This window comes from Martes martes, assembly GCF_963455335.1.
Source record: "Martes martes genome assembly, chromosome: 1".
NCBI lineage: Eukaryota > Metazoa > Chordata > Mammalia > Carnivora > Mustelidae > Martes > Martes martes.
This window is the reverse complement of record NC_137888.1, coordinates 199,306,484-199,321,496: the sequence shown is the minus strand read 5'-3', so window position 1 is coordinate 199,321,496 and position 15,013 is coordinate 199,306,484. Positions and strand designations below refer to the sequence as shown.

The 15,013-nt window shown below is 56.7% G+C and overlaps 1 protein-coding gene across 2 annotated transcripts in view; it reads right to left on the bottom strand.

Annotated features, from left to right (window-relative positions):
- Positions 1–2,903: 2,903 nt before the first annotated feature.
- Positions 2,904–15,013, bottom strand: part of PLXNB1 (plexin B1) — a 29,773-nt gene continuing 17,663 nt past the window's right edge. For both annotated transcript variants that reach the window (XM_080796859.1, XM_080796860.1), the window contains exons 24-38: positions 14,679–14,779; positions 14,358–14,575; positions 14,030–14,208; positions 13,823–13,889; positions 13,424–13,570; positions 12,512–12,680; positions 12,114–12,217; positions 11,955–12,039; positions 11,545–11,717; positions 11,195–11,355; positions 10,943–11,090; positions 9,284–9,348; positions 9,060–9,135; positions 8,150–8,224; positions 2,904–6,966 (exon numbers count right to left, since the gene is read on the bottom strand). In XM_080796859.1, the coding sequence (XP_080652985.1) occupies positions 6,862–6,966; positions 8,150–8,224; positions 9,060–9,135; positions 9,284–9,348; positions 10,943–11,090; positions 11,195–11,355; positions 11,545–11,717; positions 11,955–12,039; positions 12,114–12,217; positions 12,512–12,680; positions 13,424–13,570; positions 13,823–13,889; positions 14,030–14,208; positions 14,358–14,575; positions 14,679–14,779 (1,873 nt within the window). In that variant the 3' untranslated portion in view covers positions 2,904–6,861. The remainder of the gene's footprint in view (positions 6,967–8,149; positions 8,225–9,059; positions 9,136–9,283; positions 9,349–10,942; positions 11,091–11,194; positions 11,356–11,544; positions 11,718–11,954; positions 12,040–12,113; positions 12,218–12,511; positions 12,681–13,423; positions 13,571–13,822; positions 13,890–14,029; positions 14,209–14,357; positions 14,576–14,678; positions 14,780–15,013) is intronic.

Sequence of the window (15,013 nt, the reverse complement as noted above, 5' to 3'; positions counted from 1 at the left end):
TGGGTTGAAACCTCTGCCTTCGGCTCGGGTCATGATCCCAGGGTCCTGGGATCGAGCCCCGCGTCGGGCTCTCTGCTCGGCGGGGGGCCTGCTTACCCCTCTCTCTCTCTGCCTGCCTCTCTGCCTGTTTGTGATCTCTGTCAAATAAATAAATAAAATATTTAAAAAAAAAAAAAACTCTTCCTTTTCTGGAGCCCTCTGGAGCTTTCCTTTACTCACTAGATGGAAACCCTGCCCAATCCACAAATGGATTAATAAAGCCCCTTGGACCTTTAAAATTTACATGGTTGCCTTTTTGTTATTTAACAGAATTAATTGCCCTGAATTGGGGTAGCACCATATGGGTGGTTCCCAAGAGCCCAAGAGATGCCCTGCAGATGACCTTCAACTTTAACCCCTTCTCTGTGGCCGTGTCTCTCCCTTTGACCTTTACCAGTGCAACCACACCGTCAGTGGCTCTAGCTCTTGTCAGCACCTCCTCCTGCCTGGGGCTGAATTATATTCAGCAAGTTTCACAGTAAGGGACACACACCACATACTGGTCTGCGGACTCAACAGAGATCAGATCAGTTCTCCTGGTTCTCTACTACTAAAGGGGCAGACTGGCTAGGAAAATAAAGGTTTTTTGAAATCCTAGTCTGTGACTTTACAGGTTTCTGGATCCTGAGGATGCTTTATCACGGGCTCCAAAAACAGGCATGAGACCTGTTACTTCAAAAGCCAACTGGCACCAAATTCAGATTTTATTTTGGAAATGGCCCAAACAAGCAGAGTTTTAGCTAGTTAGAGCCTGTCTGCTTTTCATACCCCCCACTGAAACCCTTACCCACTGCTAAGCCAGAGCCCTAGGACTGTAAGCCCCGGGCTGCTGTAGTCATGGGGGACTATTTGACCCAGAGGCCCCCACCCCCCACACACACCAAGGCACAGAAGTCCCCTGCTCCCATCTCCCCCTCCTCTCTCCCTGAGTACCCTTGCTATCCTCCCCTCCTGGATGGTGGCTCCTGCACCACAAGCTTCCAGACAGTCTCCCAGGATGAGGAACTTCCCCCTCCATGCACTGCTTAGTAAAGTTTGTGTGTGTTACTACCTCTTGTTCTTTTTCCTTGATGAGCTCTTCAAATCCTTTGAGCCCTTATGGTCCTACATCCCCAATATATAAAGAACTCTTAAAACTCAACAAGAAAACAACCCAAGTAAAAATGGGCAAAAGACTCGAACAGCTACCTCTCCAACGAGGATACACAAGAGGCCAACCAGTTCATGGAAAGGGCTCAACGTTGCTAGCCATTAAAGAAATCTAAATTAGAACCGCAACGAAAGGATAGTATACACCTATTAGATTGGAGGGGGCTGGGGGGGGGGATGGACAGTGCCAAGAGCTAGAGGATGGGGAGCAACCAGAACTCCCCGACACCGTTGGCCGAGACGCAGCATTTTTGTAAAGAGCTGGGCAATTTCTTATGCAATAAAACATACACTTAGCATATCACCCAGCAATCCCACTTCTAAGTACCCAAGAGAAATGAAAACTTCTGATCACACAAAAGCCTATATATAAACGCTTATAGCCACTGTATTCACAGTCACCAAAAATCGGTAACAACCCAATCTCTTTCAACTGGTGAAAAGTACGCAGCGACATCTGTACAATGAGCTACTACCCAGTAAGAAATGCAAACCACCCTCTGGTGTGCACAAATCTCTTGGACGTCAGTGTTAGCAACATTTTCTAGATCTGTCTCCTCAGGCCAGGGAAACAAAAGCAAAAATAAACAATTGAGGCTACATCAAACTAAAAAGCTTTTACACAGCAAAGAAGGCCAACAAAATAAAAAGGCAACCTACTGAATGAGAGAAGACCCTTGCAAATGATACATCCGATGAGGGGTTAATAGTCAGAATATTAAAATTCATAAGATATCCAAATAGCATCCGAAATAAAACAAGTTCTACAACACCGAAAAAACGATCCAATTAAAAAAACGGGCAGAGGACCTGAATAGAAATTTTTCCAAAGAAGACACCCAGATGGCCAAAAGACATAATGAAAAGATGCTCAACATTATTACTCATCAAGGAAATGCAAATCAGAACCACAGTAAGACATCCCCTCATACACGTCAGAATGGCTAGAATCAAAAAGACAAGAAACAACCAGTGTCAGGATGTGAAGGAAAGGGAACCCCCGGGAACTGTTGATGGGAAGGTAATCTGGAAGACAGTCTGAAGCTTCCTCAAAAAATTGGAAATAGAGGGGCACCTGGGTGACTCAGTGGGTTAAAGCCTCTGCCTTCGGCTCAGGTCATGGTCCCAGGGTCCTGGGATCGAGCCCCACATCGGGCTCCCTGCTCAGTGGGGAACCTGCTTCTTCCTCTCTCTCTGCCTGCCTCTGCCTACTTGTGATCTATGTCAAATAAAATGTTTAAAAAAAAAATTGGAAATAGAAACACTATATGATCCAGTAATTCCACTTCTGGGTACTTACCTGAAGAAAATGGAAGTGCTAATTCAGAAAGATATGCACCCCTATGTTTACTGCAGCACGATTTCTAATAGCCAAGACATGGAAGCAGGCTCTGTCCATCGATGGCTGAACAGATACAGATTCCACACACATGCACAGACACACAGACACACAATGGATTATTACTCAGCCATAAAATCTTGCCAGTTACAACAGGGATGGCTCTGGATCGATCTAGTATGCTCAGTGAAAATACCTTATGATTGCACTTACACGTGCAATCTAAAAAAATAAGATGAAAATGAGAAACACTCATAAACATGAAGAACAAACTGGTGATTGCCTAAGAAGGGGAAGGGGGTGGGGAGGACGGGCAAAATGGGTGAAGAGGAGTAAGAGGTACAAACTCTCAATTATAAGTCACAGGGACAAAAAGTAGTCAATATTTTAATATATTTACCGTGGTGAGCATTTCATAGTGTGTATAATTGTTGAATCACTATGTTGCACGCCTGAAATTAATATGTCCACTATACTTCAATTAAAAAGTTTAACACAAAGATTTAAAAATCCTAAATATGACTCCCTTCAAATACAGGAACAACAAAACAAAACAAAACAGGAGAAATGGACACAACCACTGGAGGCAGGGAAGAGGGGAGGAGATAGGAAACCAAGACTGAATGAGGTACAAGAAACAGACAAACCTGGGCCTGACAGGTCCAAGAGACCCAAGGACCTGGTCCAATAATAGAGTTGGGGACACAGGGGTGTGGGAGGTGCCACAGGGAACCTGAGCGCCACTCCCTGCCAGGCAAGGGCAGGGTAGGAGGTTGAAGGCAGCTTGATGCAGCAGGACTCCAAGGTTCCGTCTGGGAGTCAGAAGCTGGTTCTAGTCCTCCTCGCTGGGTGATCTTGAGCAAGTCACTCCCTCTGGATGGATTCAACCTCCCCCCGCAGCTCTGGAAGTAGTTATCTCGCTAAGCCCATTTCCGTGACCTCTTCTCTGGTTTATGCCATCAGTTCCCCACCAGGAGCTGGATGGATACGGCCCTTGACAAACATTTCCTCATTAAATCCTGCCAGCTGCCAACTTGGGGTCCCATCCTACGACATAGGGTCACCACATACCAGTATGTTTCTGCCTTTCTCCCCAGAGGCCCAGCAAGTCAAGGGAGGCGAAACTCAAACTAGAATCCAGGTCTCCAGCCTTCCTGGCCTGAGATCGTGGGGAAGAGATGAATTTGGGAGTTGTGGCATTTTCATAGTAGGTGCCTGGCTGGGAAGTCAGGTACCGGGTTCCTATAGCATCAGTGAGCACCCAGCCCCAGCGCATCCCATGGGCCTGTTACAGGGTTGTGCCCCTGCCAGTTTAGGGGTGAAAAGGCTTCAGTGGTCACTAACCTCCGCTTTGCCCTCCCAACACTTTGGTGATCGATCTTCTGTTTGAAACACTGAAGTTTGTTTTCTGCACTAGTCCACTCACTGTTACAGGACTTAGCTACTTCCTTACATGTATCTCACATCTAAACCAGAGGTCAGAGACAAGGTAAGGTTACCTCCTGAGCCCCAGCACTACTAAATTCTCATTGCTGTGATTTTTTTTTTTTCATTGCTGTGATTTTTAAAAAGAGCTCCAGACATAGAAATACCCTAACAGCCTCGGATCAAATTCCACACTATGACCAGAAGGTGGCAGTACACCACCATCCCAAGTCCCCAGTTCCCCAGGGGTCCAGTCCCCGCACCCTCCCTCCCGCTCCTAGACCTGTGGCTGCTGGGACAGCCCAAAGATCATTCTGTTTCAAGTACACATATCAGCCAGGTAATCCAAACACTTAAAACCCCCAAATTGCAATCATGGAACAAATTCCTTTTGAATACCAAGATGTTATCTTTGCCTTAGATTTCCGGTAAATATTTGCAACGGGATAAGCCACCATCCTTAATTAGAACAGGACACTTTCAAAGGGAGATCCATGGAGCAGCACCAGAAGGTTTGGGTTTGAATTTATTCTGAAATGTGTTATCCTAAGGAGAAGCTGGGGGGTGAAAAGGTACTGGATACCCCAGTGTCGGCGCCCAACCAGAAGCCTAGGGCAGCCACGGCCCACCCTGTGACCCCCAGCACAGCCGACAGCCATCTGTCAGCGCTGCCCAGGAGGATCTGGAGTCCTTCTGCCCACTCCCAAGGTTTCAAGTGGCTTCCAAGATAATACCACCATTTATCAGCACTAATTCAGCTATTACACCATTGAGCACAGTTCTTTAAATGCCAAAAAAAAGTCATCAAAACTCCCAGATCTTGCCTGGACAATTATTCCAGTATTTAAATTGGAGAAAGTTCATGTAGGAAGGCAAGTCACTTCCTAAACCCCTGAAGGCGCCCCCGGCAAGAAACAAGGTCCATTGCACACTAATACGATTGTGGGAGATACCAAGCCACGAGAGTACGCATTTGCCACCTTGATCAAAAACATAGGAAGACAATGGTCAGTCTGGCTGACAAGCGTGTGATGCTGAAATGTGGCCAGACCCAAGCGAGCAATCGCAGAGCTATTGGAGCTCTCCGTTCTCAGCTGTGGCGTCTGAGTGTGAGGACTTAGACATTCTTATGTTATCATGGTACGTTTTCATTCTCTGCTTTATCTAGAACAACGTTCTGAGAAGGCTGAGACGTGAAGTGAACGACTCAGAGCGCATTCAGTGCTCAGCCCTCCGGGGCACACAGGCACCTGGTTTCCTCGTTCTGAAGCACCGAAGCGCCCAGGCTCCCAGAGGATGGGGCCTGACTGCTGACCTCTCTGAGGGGCAGAAGTGGGGAAGGAGTGGCTTCAGGGCAGAGAACAGCAGCTGTGACCACAGTGGGCACAGACAGACCAGCGTGGCTCCTGCTATCTCAGGGGCAAGGACTCTGAGATGGCTTTAGGACCACTGAGAGGAAAGGAAGGGACTCCTCTTGGAATCCTATCAGCCTCAGTCTCTTCTAACTCTGTGAAGACCCAAGTGGGAAGTGGGGATTCTGGTCAGAAGGGAAGAGAGCCTGGGGGGTCTCTGGGCTTGGGGAGTAAGTGGAGAGCCAAGGGGGTGAGCCTTGTCAAGATTTGAGGGTGTTTCTATTTGGCAGGCTGGCCTCCTGCCGAGGCCAAAGGTGGTCTGAGTCAAAGGAGCATCGAGCCCCAGACGGACAGGCCCAGCCAGCAACACAAGACCCAACTGGGACAGTCTCAACGCTCACCTCCAGCTATGAATCAGGAATCATCACCCAAGGTGGCCTTCACACAGGCAGAGAGTTGGGTCAGGCCCCCCACCCTGGACACCTGGAGTATCCAGAAGCCCCTTCAAATGCCCCAGGCAAGAAGGGTGTGGGGAGCCAGGAAGCAGGAGTACGGAAAAGCACCCTAAGACCCACTGTGCCTGGAGTTACCTGTACTAGTGTCCTCTTCTCCAGTTCCTCTCAGACAAGACAGGATGGCGGCCTGAGAACATCTGTGCTACAGATGAGGCAGGGCCCCTGATGGGACTCAGACCGGCCCCCACCGCCCCGCCTTGGGTTGCAGCCTCCCCAGCCCATCCTAGATGGGGTTCGCGCTCTAGCCTCATGTGGGGGTGACAAGAACCCCCCCCCCGACACACACACACGTGTGACCCAGGGTACAGATCCCACCTCCCTCTAGGGCCTGCCAGGCAGGCTGCCACCTCCTACCAGGGGAGGGGCTGGGCCGAGCCCACACATCAGAGGCCATGCAGTGTGTTATCCTTTAATGAAGATCTGGGTCAGTGGGGCCACCACTCTCCCCCGGGCGCCTGCAGCAGGTGGCCCTCACCACGGGCTGCCTCTGAGGAACGGTGGCCTGGAGGCAGCCGGCCCCGCGGAGGGGTCAGTTTGCAGCGGCTTAGCAAAGGCATTCCTCTCTCGGACCTAGGAACATGACAGCAGCAACAAGGCCAGAGGCAGCTAAACTGAGGTCAGGGATGATAGAGGAGGGCAGGACAGGAAGTGGGGCTCTTCTCCTCCCCCTCTGCATCCCAGCGGGATAAAGGCCAGTGTACAGGAACAGTACAGTCTCTCCAGGGGCTGGAGGCCCCACCAGCCACTCTCTGGAAGCTCTTATTCCCTGACTCCCCACAGACTGACGTCACAAACAAAATAGCCCACAGGGTCACTGGGCTCAGGGAGCAGGCTGGGCCCCACCCGATCAGCCTCAATGCCCCAGGCCTTCGAGGCAGGTCCAGCAGGGCCCAGGCCAGAGCCCCCAGGGGAACTGGGAGCCACCTTCCACTAACTCGGCTTGTCAGGCACTACAGGCATCTAAGAAGGTAGTTTCTCCCTCATGGCTCCGGGGCCGCCCGGGCAGGGCTGAGGCAACGGCAGGCCAGGGCTGGCCAGGTCCCTACAGGTCTGTGACCTTGTTCTCCACAGCAGCTGCGATCTGCTGGAGCCGGTAGCCCAGCTGCATCTTCTGAGCCGTGCCGTCCTCCTCCAGGGCAGTGATGATCTGCAACCAAGACCAGCCGGTCAGGGGTGCCTGCCACCACCTTTCCCTGTGCTCATCCTCGAGCTGCCTCAAATGCTGCGGCCCAGCAGGGGGCGGGAGCCCAGGAACACAGCGAGTCCCCTCACTCCTCAGGGCTGGGCTGGTGAGGTCAGCATAGGGTTTTAAGGATTCCAGAGGTGAGAATGAGGTACTTTACTCAGTACTTAGCACTCACGGTAACAAGCATCCGCCTCCACAGGTGAGATCGTGCTGAGTGGAGGCCACCTACAACCACCATGCTGACCTTTTCGCCACGAACCCTCTAGAAGCCCTGTTCCAGCCATCGAGGCTCCCCTTGTCCACCAGGCAAGAAGCATTTCCTAACTTCTTATTGCCAGGCACTGGGCAAGGAGTAGGGACCCTGCAATGGTGGGCCCCATGCGATCCTGCCCTCGGAGAGCTCCCCGACCCCACACCCACAACTACAGAAGCACAAGTGGGGGCTGCCACGGGGGCCACGGCAGGGCCCGGGAGAGGCCTCCAGATGCCTCACACCCCCACCCTCTGCCTCCCTCATGGAGGGGCTTGCGCTGCTGGAGCAAAGCCACTGTGCCTGCATTCACATCTGTGCGTCCTTTGTTTGTGGCATGACTGTCCTCACTCCGGGCCTGGGCCACAAGGCAGGCTCCTCATCTCTAACAGCAACAGCCACGCCGCGGATGCCACATAAACACTGGGGTGTGCGATTCTGGCAGGCATCTAGCTGGCAGACTCGTGGGTGCTCTGATCTCGAGGCCCACTCCAGGAAGGGCCCAGACAGCCCCCTCGCTGACTCTGCTGTGCCCGTTTCCACCCCCAGCAGGACCCTCCCCGCTGGCAGCGCAGGCAGCCCAGAGGTGGCCATGCTCGGCATGCTGCCACTGCAGACTCAGGAGGGATGCGAGTCAGGGCAAGGTGGGGATATGGGTGGCAGCTGTGTGTCCCTCCCAGCATGTGCCCCCCTCTACCTCCAGGCCATGGCAGATCCCCGGCAGCCCCTCCTCAATGCTTGGGATCCCTGCTGCTGTCGAGGAGCCCAGACGGAGAGGGCACGGCCAGGTTAGAGCACAGCCAGCACCAGTGCGCACCCTGCTCCATGCCCTGGGGACCATGAGTCCCGCCCCTCTCTCCATCAGGCCCCAGGGCTCTGTGCGGGTCTGCCCACCTGGTCATAGTACTTGTTGATGTACTTGTAGAGCTCGTGGAGGGCCACTCGTGCCCCAAGGTCCCCAGAGTAGTTCTAGGGAGGAGACAAGAGATGAGAGATGAGGGGTGTCACCAGCCCCAGGACCCCCTGGGAAACAGGGGACAAGGCAGCAGAAGGGACAGGTGTTGCACAGGAAGCCCCATCAGCACACCAGAGCTCCTGGGTCTGCAGCGTGAATAGGGCCTGGCTCTCTCCCCTTGAGGTGCCAGCTGGGAGCCTGGGGTCCCAGATGGTGGCAGGGCCCCGCGGGACAGGTGCTGCTCCCAGGCTGTGACCCAGAGTCGGTCTGCTCTGATCTCCCTCCTGTCTCCTGTGAGGTCACACCAGGCCCCTCTATGGGGCCATCTGGGAGTCTGCACCTCCTCATCAGGGCCATGGGGCTGCGATCACCTGAGCTGTGAAGCTCCTGGGGGGTCAGGTGAGCACACAAAGCCCCCCCATGCAGCACCACCACCGGGCTCTTGTTACTGGGTGTGGTTTATGGGCACATCTACACCCCTGAGGGCAGCAGAGCAATATGGAGGCAAGAGCAGGCCAGCATGGGCCGTCCTGGGACTGAACGCCAGCCACCTCACTGCCTGGGACCCATCGTCCCCTGACCCCAGCACGGCTGCAGGCCCCCCAGCACCTGGCTGAGTCAGGTTCGGTGGCAGCTGCCAGGACAAGCCTCTGCTGCTCTGTAGTGAGGTGCTGGGAGCCCTGGTCTTTATAGTGGCCACTGGAAAATTCCGCATTTCTGATGATGAGATGGGTCCCACCCCAACCAGCTCACAGGATTGCTGAGGTCCCCAGGGCTTCCTGGCAAAAGAGCAGGATCCTCACGGTGGGAGACCTGTGCCCAACCCAAGAAGCAAAGGGAGGGCCATACCCGAGAGAGCTCAGCCAGGATGGAGTTCATCTCTTGATCACTGGCAGGGACGGTCTGCCTGATATCTGCGTAGTACCTGTCAGGGACCATAGGTATGGCGGCTGCTGAGATAATGAGCCATGCCTCACCCCACCCCACCAGGGTCCACCCCTGGGCTGCAGCCACAAACCTCCATCCATCTGTCCACCCATCCCCTTTCCAGATCCACTGCCTCACCCTCCTACCTTTCTACCATCCGTTTGTAACGGGGAATATCTCGAGCGTATAGAAGTTTGTTGATGGGGGAGTCCTGGGCACCAGCAGGAAAGAAAGAGGAGAGCCCCTTAGGGTGACCGACTGTCCCGGTTTTCCCCCGTTTCAAATATCCCCAGAACCCCTCGGTCCCAGGCACCTGGGACAGTTGGTGCCCCCAGCCCATTTCCTTCTGCAAGGACCTCCTCTGCTCCTCCCCCCACCGATGTCCAGCCTCTGCTCCTGTCACCCCAAGCTTCTCCCCGAATCATTCCACGGTCATTTCTCTGCTCCATCCGCCTCCACCTGCACCCAGCAGAGAGGAGACATGCAGGCTGGGAGGGTGCAGTGGCGTGTGGGGCCCCGATGCTGCTTCTCCTGGTGCTGCTCATTCCCCAAGTAATCATTTCCAAGATCAGGAAACTAACCCCACTATTTAGTAAATGGCCCCACTCCACCTCACCCCGAGTGGCCGAGCTGGCACCTGAAGCAGGTCTTTCCAGTCAGAACCCACAATTTTGACACACCCAGATCCATCCCCCCACCGAAGTGGGTTCCAGTCCCAGCTCTGCCCCCCAGCAGTGGGCTCTGGGCAGCACACTTCTGTTCTCGGCACCCGCTGCCTCATCCCGAAGCTGCGGGGAGGGTGAGGCAAGATGGCGCCCCTGTGTGGGCAGTGGTGCGAGTCCCTGGGCCTGAGCCAGCACGCGTGCCTTCTCAGCCACTCTCCGTGGGGGGACGCTTGGCATTCCTGGTTTGGGCTATTGCTGAGCTACCTGGCAAGCATTTGCACTTTTGCTGGCAAGGGGAGGCAGTGTGAAGGTTGGGCAAGAACCCCGCCACCATGCAGCACCCAACCACCGTGGCCCCAGGTCCTGGTGGCCCCCGTGGTTCTCAGTTCACTGTGGACGGAGTGATGGGAACACACGGAACAAAAACGGGTCCCACAGGACAGCACTACAGAATAGAACTGAACTTTCTGTTTCTCCACAGAGGCCTAGAGATCCATCTCTCCAGAGGTAACAGGCTCCCTTCCCGGGCCTGAGGAGCCACAGGCCCTGCCTGCTGGGGGCCTGAGCAGTTGCAGCCGTGTGCCCTTATCTGTCATGGGACTCTGCTGGCTCTTACTGCGGTGACAATACCCTGCCACTGCATGCTACCCAACAGACAGCCCTGGCCCTGATCATCTGCCTCTCAGCTCCTCTCACCAGCACCTTGCTCCACGCCGGGCACTCGCTGCCCCAGACTCTCCCGTCTACACTGCACTGGCAGCCAGACACCTCCTCCGCCCCATGTAGAAGCGGGAGTCACTCCAGATCCCTGGGCCTCTGGCTACAGTGAGCCCCGACTGGGAGAAGGGGAGCCCGAGGTGACGTGGGGGCCACCAGGTGGACAGGTGGCTTTTACAGTCCCACAAAAGCTCCAGGCTGCCTGCTGGATTTGGTTCTGGAGGGGTCGTCTCTGAAGATGAGGCCCTGCCACCTCCTGGCGACAAAGCCCGGCCTGGGGCTGGAGTCACCAGCCTCCCCTAGCCCTCCTCCTGGACCTTGTCGGCCAAGCCCGGAATCTGGGTGCACACAACACTGCCCAGCCCCGGCTCCTGCTTCCCCAGCCCCCCGGCGTGTCCTCCACGTCCGGCGGGACCTACTCACCCGGCCCAGCTTGTGGTCGGCAAGCGTGCAGGCATCCATGAACGTCTGCGCGATGACCAAGAGCACGGCGTCCATGTTATCAGACGTCTGCACGTCGAACACAAACTGCGGGTTTTTTATGATGTTGATCCAGAATCTCAGGGGCAGGCTGCGGGAGGGGCAGGCGTGGCCGGTAAGCACTCGGGGGAAGTAGGAGAGAAGACCCCGGCACGCCTGGCCCACCCGGCTCCAGCCACCGCCACCCCTCCCCACCTGTTGGTCTTCCAGATGTGGACGGTGTCCTGGTCGGAGATGCCGTGCTGCTGGGCCTGCTCGTCCAGCAGGTCAAAGAAGTACTTGATAGCAAGTGGCACGGGGCGGCTGGTGCTGAGAATCACCTGGAAGAGGTCGTCCACAAACTTCTGCAGGGTGCCCTGTGGGGGAGGGGAAGCACAAGAGGAGGGAACCTCAGCCCCAGCCCGGCCTCGGACGCCCCGTGGCACCATGCTCATGCAAGCCCCACACCACCCCAAATCCCCTAAGCAGCCGTCCTCCCCTGCAGCCCAGACCTGCGGCCTGGCCTGGCCCTGACCCCAGCCTCCCTCCCGCCCTTCCTGCCCCACCTTCATGGACAGCAGGCGAGTCAGGTAGATCTCAGGGATGGCCTTGGCTCGCTCTCGCTCCCCGCCTCGAAGGCTGCCCCTCCGAGGCCTGGGGGGCTCCGGTTCCTCACTCGGCTTCACCAGGTGCCAGGGCCGGATGCCCCCCTCATCCACATCCTCCAGCATTGGGGTCCCTGTGCCAAGACCCCACAGCTCTTCACCCCTCATCAGGTACCACCTTCCCTGGGCCCCCAGGGTCCTGCCAACTTCCAGGAGCAGAGGCACGGGTTGAGGGCTTCTCTCGGTGGAAGGGAAGTAGACACATGCCCACCCTAAGGTCCAGAGGACTTTGCCTGTTACTGGGGACTGGGCAAAGAGAGGGCAGAGAACAGTGACTGGGTGGGGGCTGGAAGGGGGTGGGCAGTACTCACGCTCTCCAGGGACATAATCCTGGTTTTCCCGGAGAACGTGCTTGGTGAGGCAGGGGACCAGTGCCACAGTCGCTCCGTCTGGGACCTGCGGATCACAGCCGGTGACCCCTCTACCAGCCTCACCCCCCCCGCCCCTCCTCCCGCTCTTACCCCTCCCACCTTGTAATGCTGCAGGGTGTTCAGGCGCCTCCACAGACCCTGGATCTCTGAAGTCACATCCTCGTCGGAAAGAATGAGATGCCCAGCCACCCCGGACCGCCACTCTGCGAGAGCAAGGTGGGTTGAGGATCCCCGGGACACCCTTCCTACAGGTGGGGCCTACCTCCTCCTCCACAGGGGCACAGACCCACCATCTGGGGGCAGCCTCCCCTACGCTCTGCAAAGACTAGGGTGGCGGGCCCTGGCCATGTGAGAGGCTGTCCTTGCAGAGGGACTCCGCAGTCCACTGCTGCCCCACGCCCACTGAGTGATACTCCGCCCCTGCAGGGCTGAGCCAGGGCCAGCCTAGCCTTCACTCTGGCTCGGGCCCCCAGGCTACCCTTCTCCTCCACCCTCACCGACATCCAGGGTGCGGGGGTCTGGCCGCTGGGCCAGAGGTACTCCTTTATAAAGCTGGTCCAACATCTTCTCTTTGGCCTGGGAGATGGTGTCACAGTCCAGGACTTTCACAGGAACCCCCTGGGCCTCTCCCGCGCCAGGCCCCACAGCCAACAGTGCATTCAGGGTCTACGGAGGCACACACAGGAGCAGTCATGGCTCGTGCTGCACCTCGGCTGACCAAAACGCAGGGACAGGGACAACCATGAGGAAGCCACTGCCTCCGACCTCCAGGCACCAAAGAGTCCTTAATTCTTGTCTCTTCACTATCCCCAACCACTCCCCCGCCGGCCCTGGGACAGTGGCTCCCTTCGCCGTGACCCCAGCACCTAACACAGTGCACTAGGTAAGTGAATGGCAGTAAAAAACAAGGGAACACAAGGCCCTCTTAACTCAGGGCCCTAGGTTCCTGGCACAACTGTCAGGCTGAAGCACCCGAGAGAAGCCTGCGTGAGAAGTGGCGAGTCCCTGCCAGCCTGAGAGAGAGCAGGTCTGGGGGAGCCTGAATGAGATTTTTCCCAAAGGCACCCCGTGTGGGTCACTGAGGAAAGGCCTGCCCTAAGGAGAAAGCCACCCAGAGGACGAGATGGCCGGGTCTGACAGAGCTGGCCCGGGCTTGGTGGGCACTGGTCCTTCAGGCCCTCCGCCTCAAGGACTGGCCCTCAAGCTGCTGTCCTGCTAAGCCAGTCTAAAGCCTCTCCCCAGCAGCCAGCCAGAAGTCAGGCCCGCTGTAAACCAGACAGGGATGTTCACCACGACCACCCACGTTCATCCTCACCAGGGCCTGACCCCACTGTGTGCAAACACGTTCACACGCTCTGTCTCTCCCCACTCCTACCCTCCTCCCTCCCCCTCCCTCCCCCCCCACTCACCAGGGGACGGTATTCCACATCCTCTCTGAGAAGGCGGTTGTCATTCAGGGTGTATTTGGCTTTGCCAGTCACGCTATCCACTGGTCCCTTGTCTACTTGATGCTTAATTCCCCGAAAAAGCATGTAAAGAGGCTCCCCTACTGAGTCCTAGGGGAGTGACAGGCCATGAGGACCCCTGGGGCAGATGATGGGCATGAAACGGAGCTGTATGGGGCATGGCCCATGCTGGGGAGGGGGACGGGCTGCAGAGGGCCTAAGGTGACTGAGACTTGCTGGGCAGGAGTGTCCGAGCTGCCTGGGGGCCAGAAGCTGTGTGATTGAGAGCCCTGCCCCCCTCCTGGGGGGTAGCCCCTCCCACCCTGCCTCCCCCAACCCTGCCCCTGCCTCTGCCTCTCTCACCCTGACAAAAGTGTACAGGCAGATGGACATCCAGTTGGTGAGCAGCTTCTCCACTACGGTCTCCGTCCTGGGAGGACAGGAAAGGGCAGGAGCAGGACCGAGAGCCGTCTGAGCCGCAGACTCCTCTACCCCAGGCGGCCTGCCTCAGCTCCTGCCTCCAGCCCTGACAGCCCCCCAGCCCCCACAGCCTCCGACAGCCACACAGACCTGCGCAGCATCAGCTTGGGGTTCTTGGCCACGTACTGGGCCACCAGGTCACTGAGTAGCGTGCGGAGGATGTCAGTGAAGTACTCAAGCTTCCCGTGCAGCGCCACGGTGAGCAGAGATGCCACATAGGCGCGGTCCCGAGCCGAGAAGGTGCGCTGGCTTTCCAGGGTGTGGATGAACTGGTGCCGGGAGACCGGATGGGGAGGGAGGGGCCGATTCAGAACCGGAGGGACAGAGAAGGGGCAGGGCCGGGGCCAGGAGCCTCCCTCCCCTTCCCCCAGCGGTGGAGAGGCCTGGGGCCTGGAGCCTGGGGCGGGGCGCTCGGCACCTTGGTGAGGAAGAGCTTGCTGTTGAGCAGGTTGGAGAGCTGCCCCAGCCCCTGTTCCACGGTGGGGCGCCTGCTCTCAGGGACACCCAGGTCCCTGTGCAAGGGTGATTCCTGGTGCCCGGGGAAGAAGACCCTCTCGGCATACACCTTATAGTCGAGGAAGGGGATGCCACTGCCTAGTAGGTCACTGGTGAGATCGGTCATCTCGGTCATGAGGTCTGTGGAGCAGAGGAGGCCGGGTTGGGGCTTAGGACCCATGCCATAGGAGGAGGCTTGGCAGAGCCCCAGAGCATCTTCCAGGCCTCTGCTCGTCAGCCTCACCTGTGAACTCCTTCTTGCAGCGGTCCCGCACACTGCTCTCCAGATTCTCCAGCTGGATCTGGACCTTCTTGTAGTCCCTCAGGGCCTGCTTGCTCTTCCTCCTGTTCAGCACCAAGGTCAGGAAGGGGGAGGCCAGACCAGAACAGAGCCCTTTCTGGTGCCTCGGGCCCAGGCCTATCTATCCCAGCCTCGCCCTGGCCCAGGCTGGCACCGTCTAACACAGCCATGCCTGGCGAAGCCAAGGCGTCGCCCAGAATAATTTAGCCTGTCCTGTCCTGCACAAGCCCACCTCCAGTCTAGCCCAGTGGTTTAGTCCAGGGATCAACAAACTACAA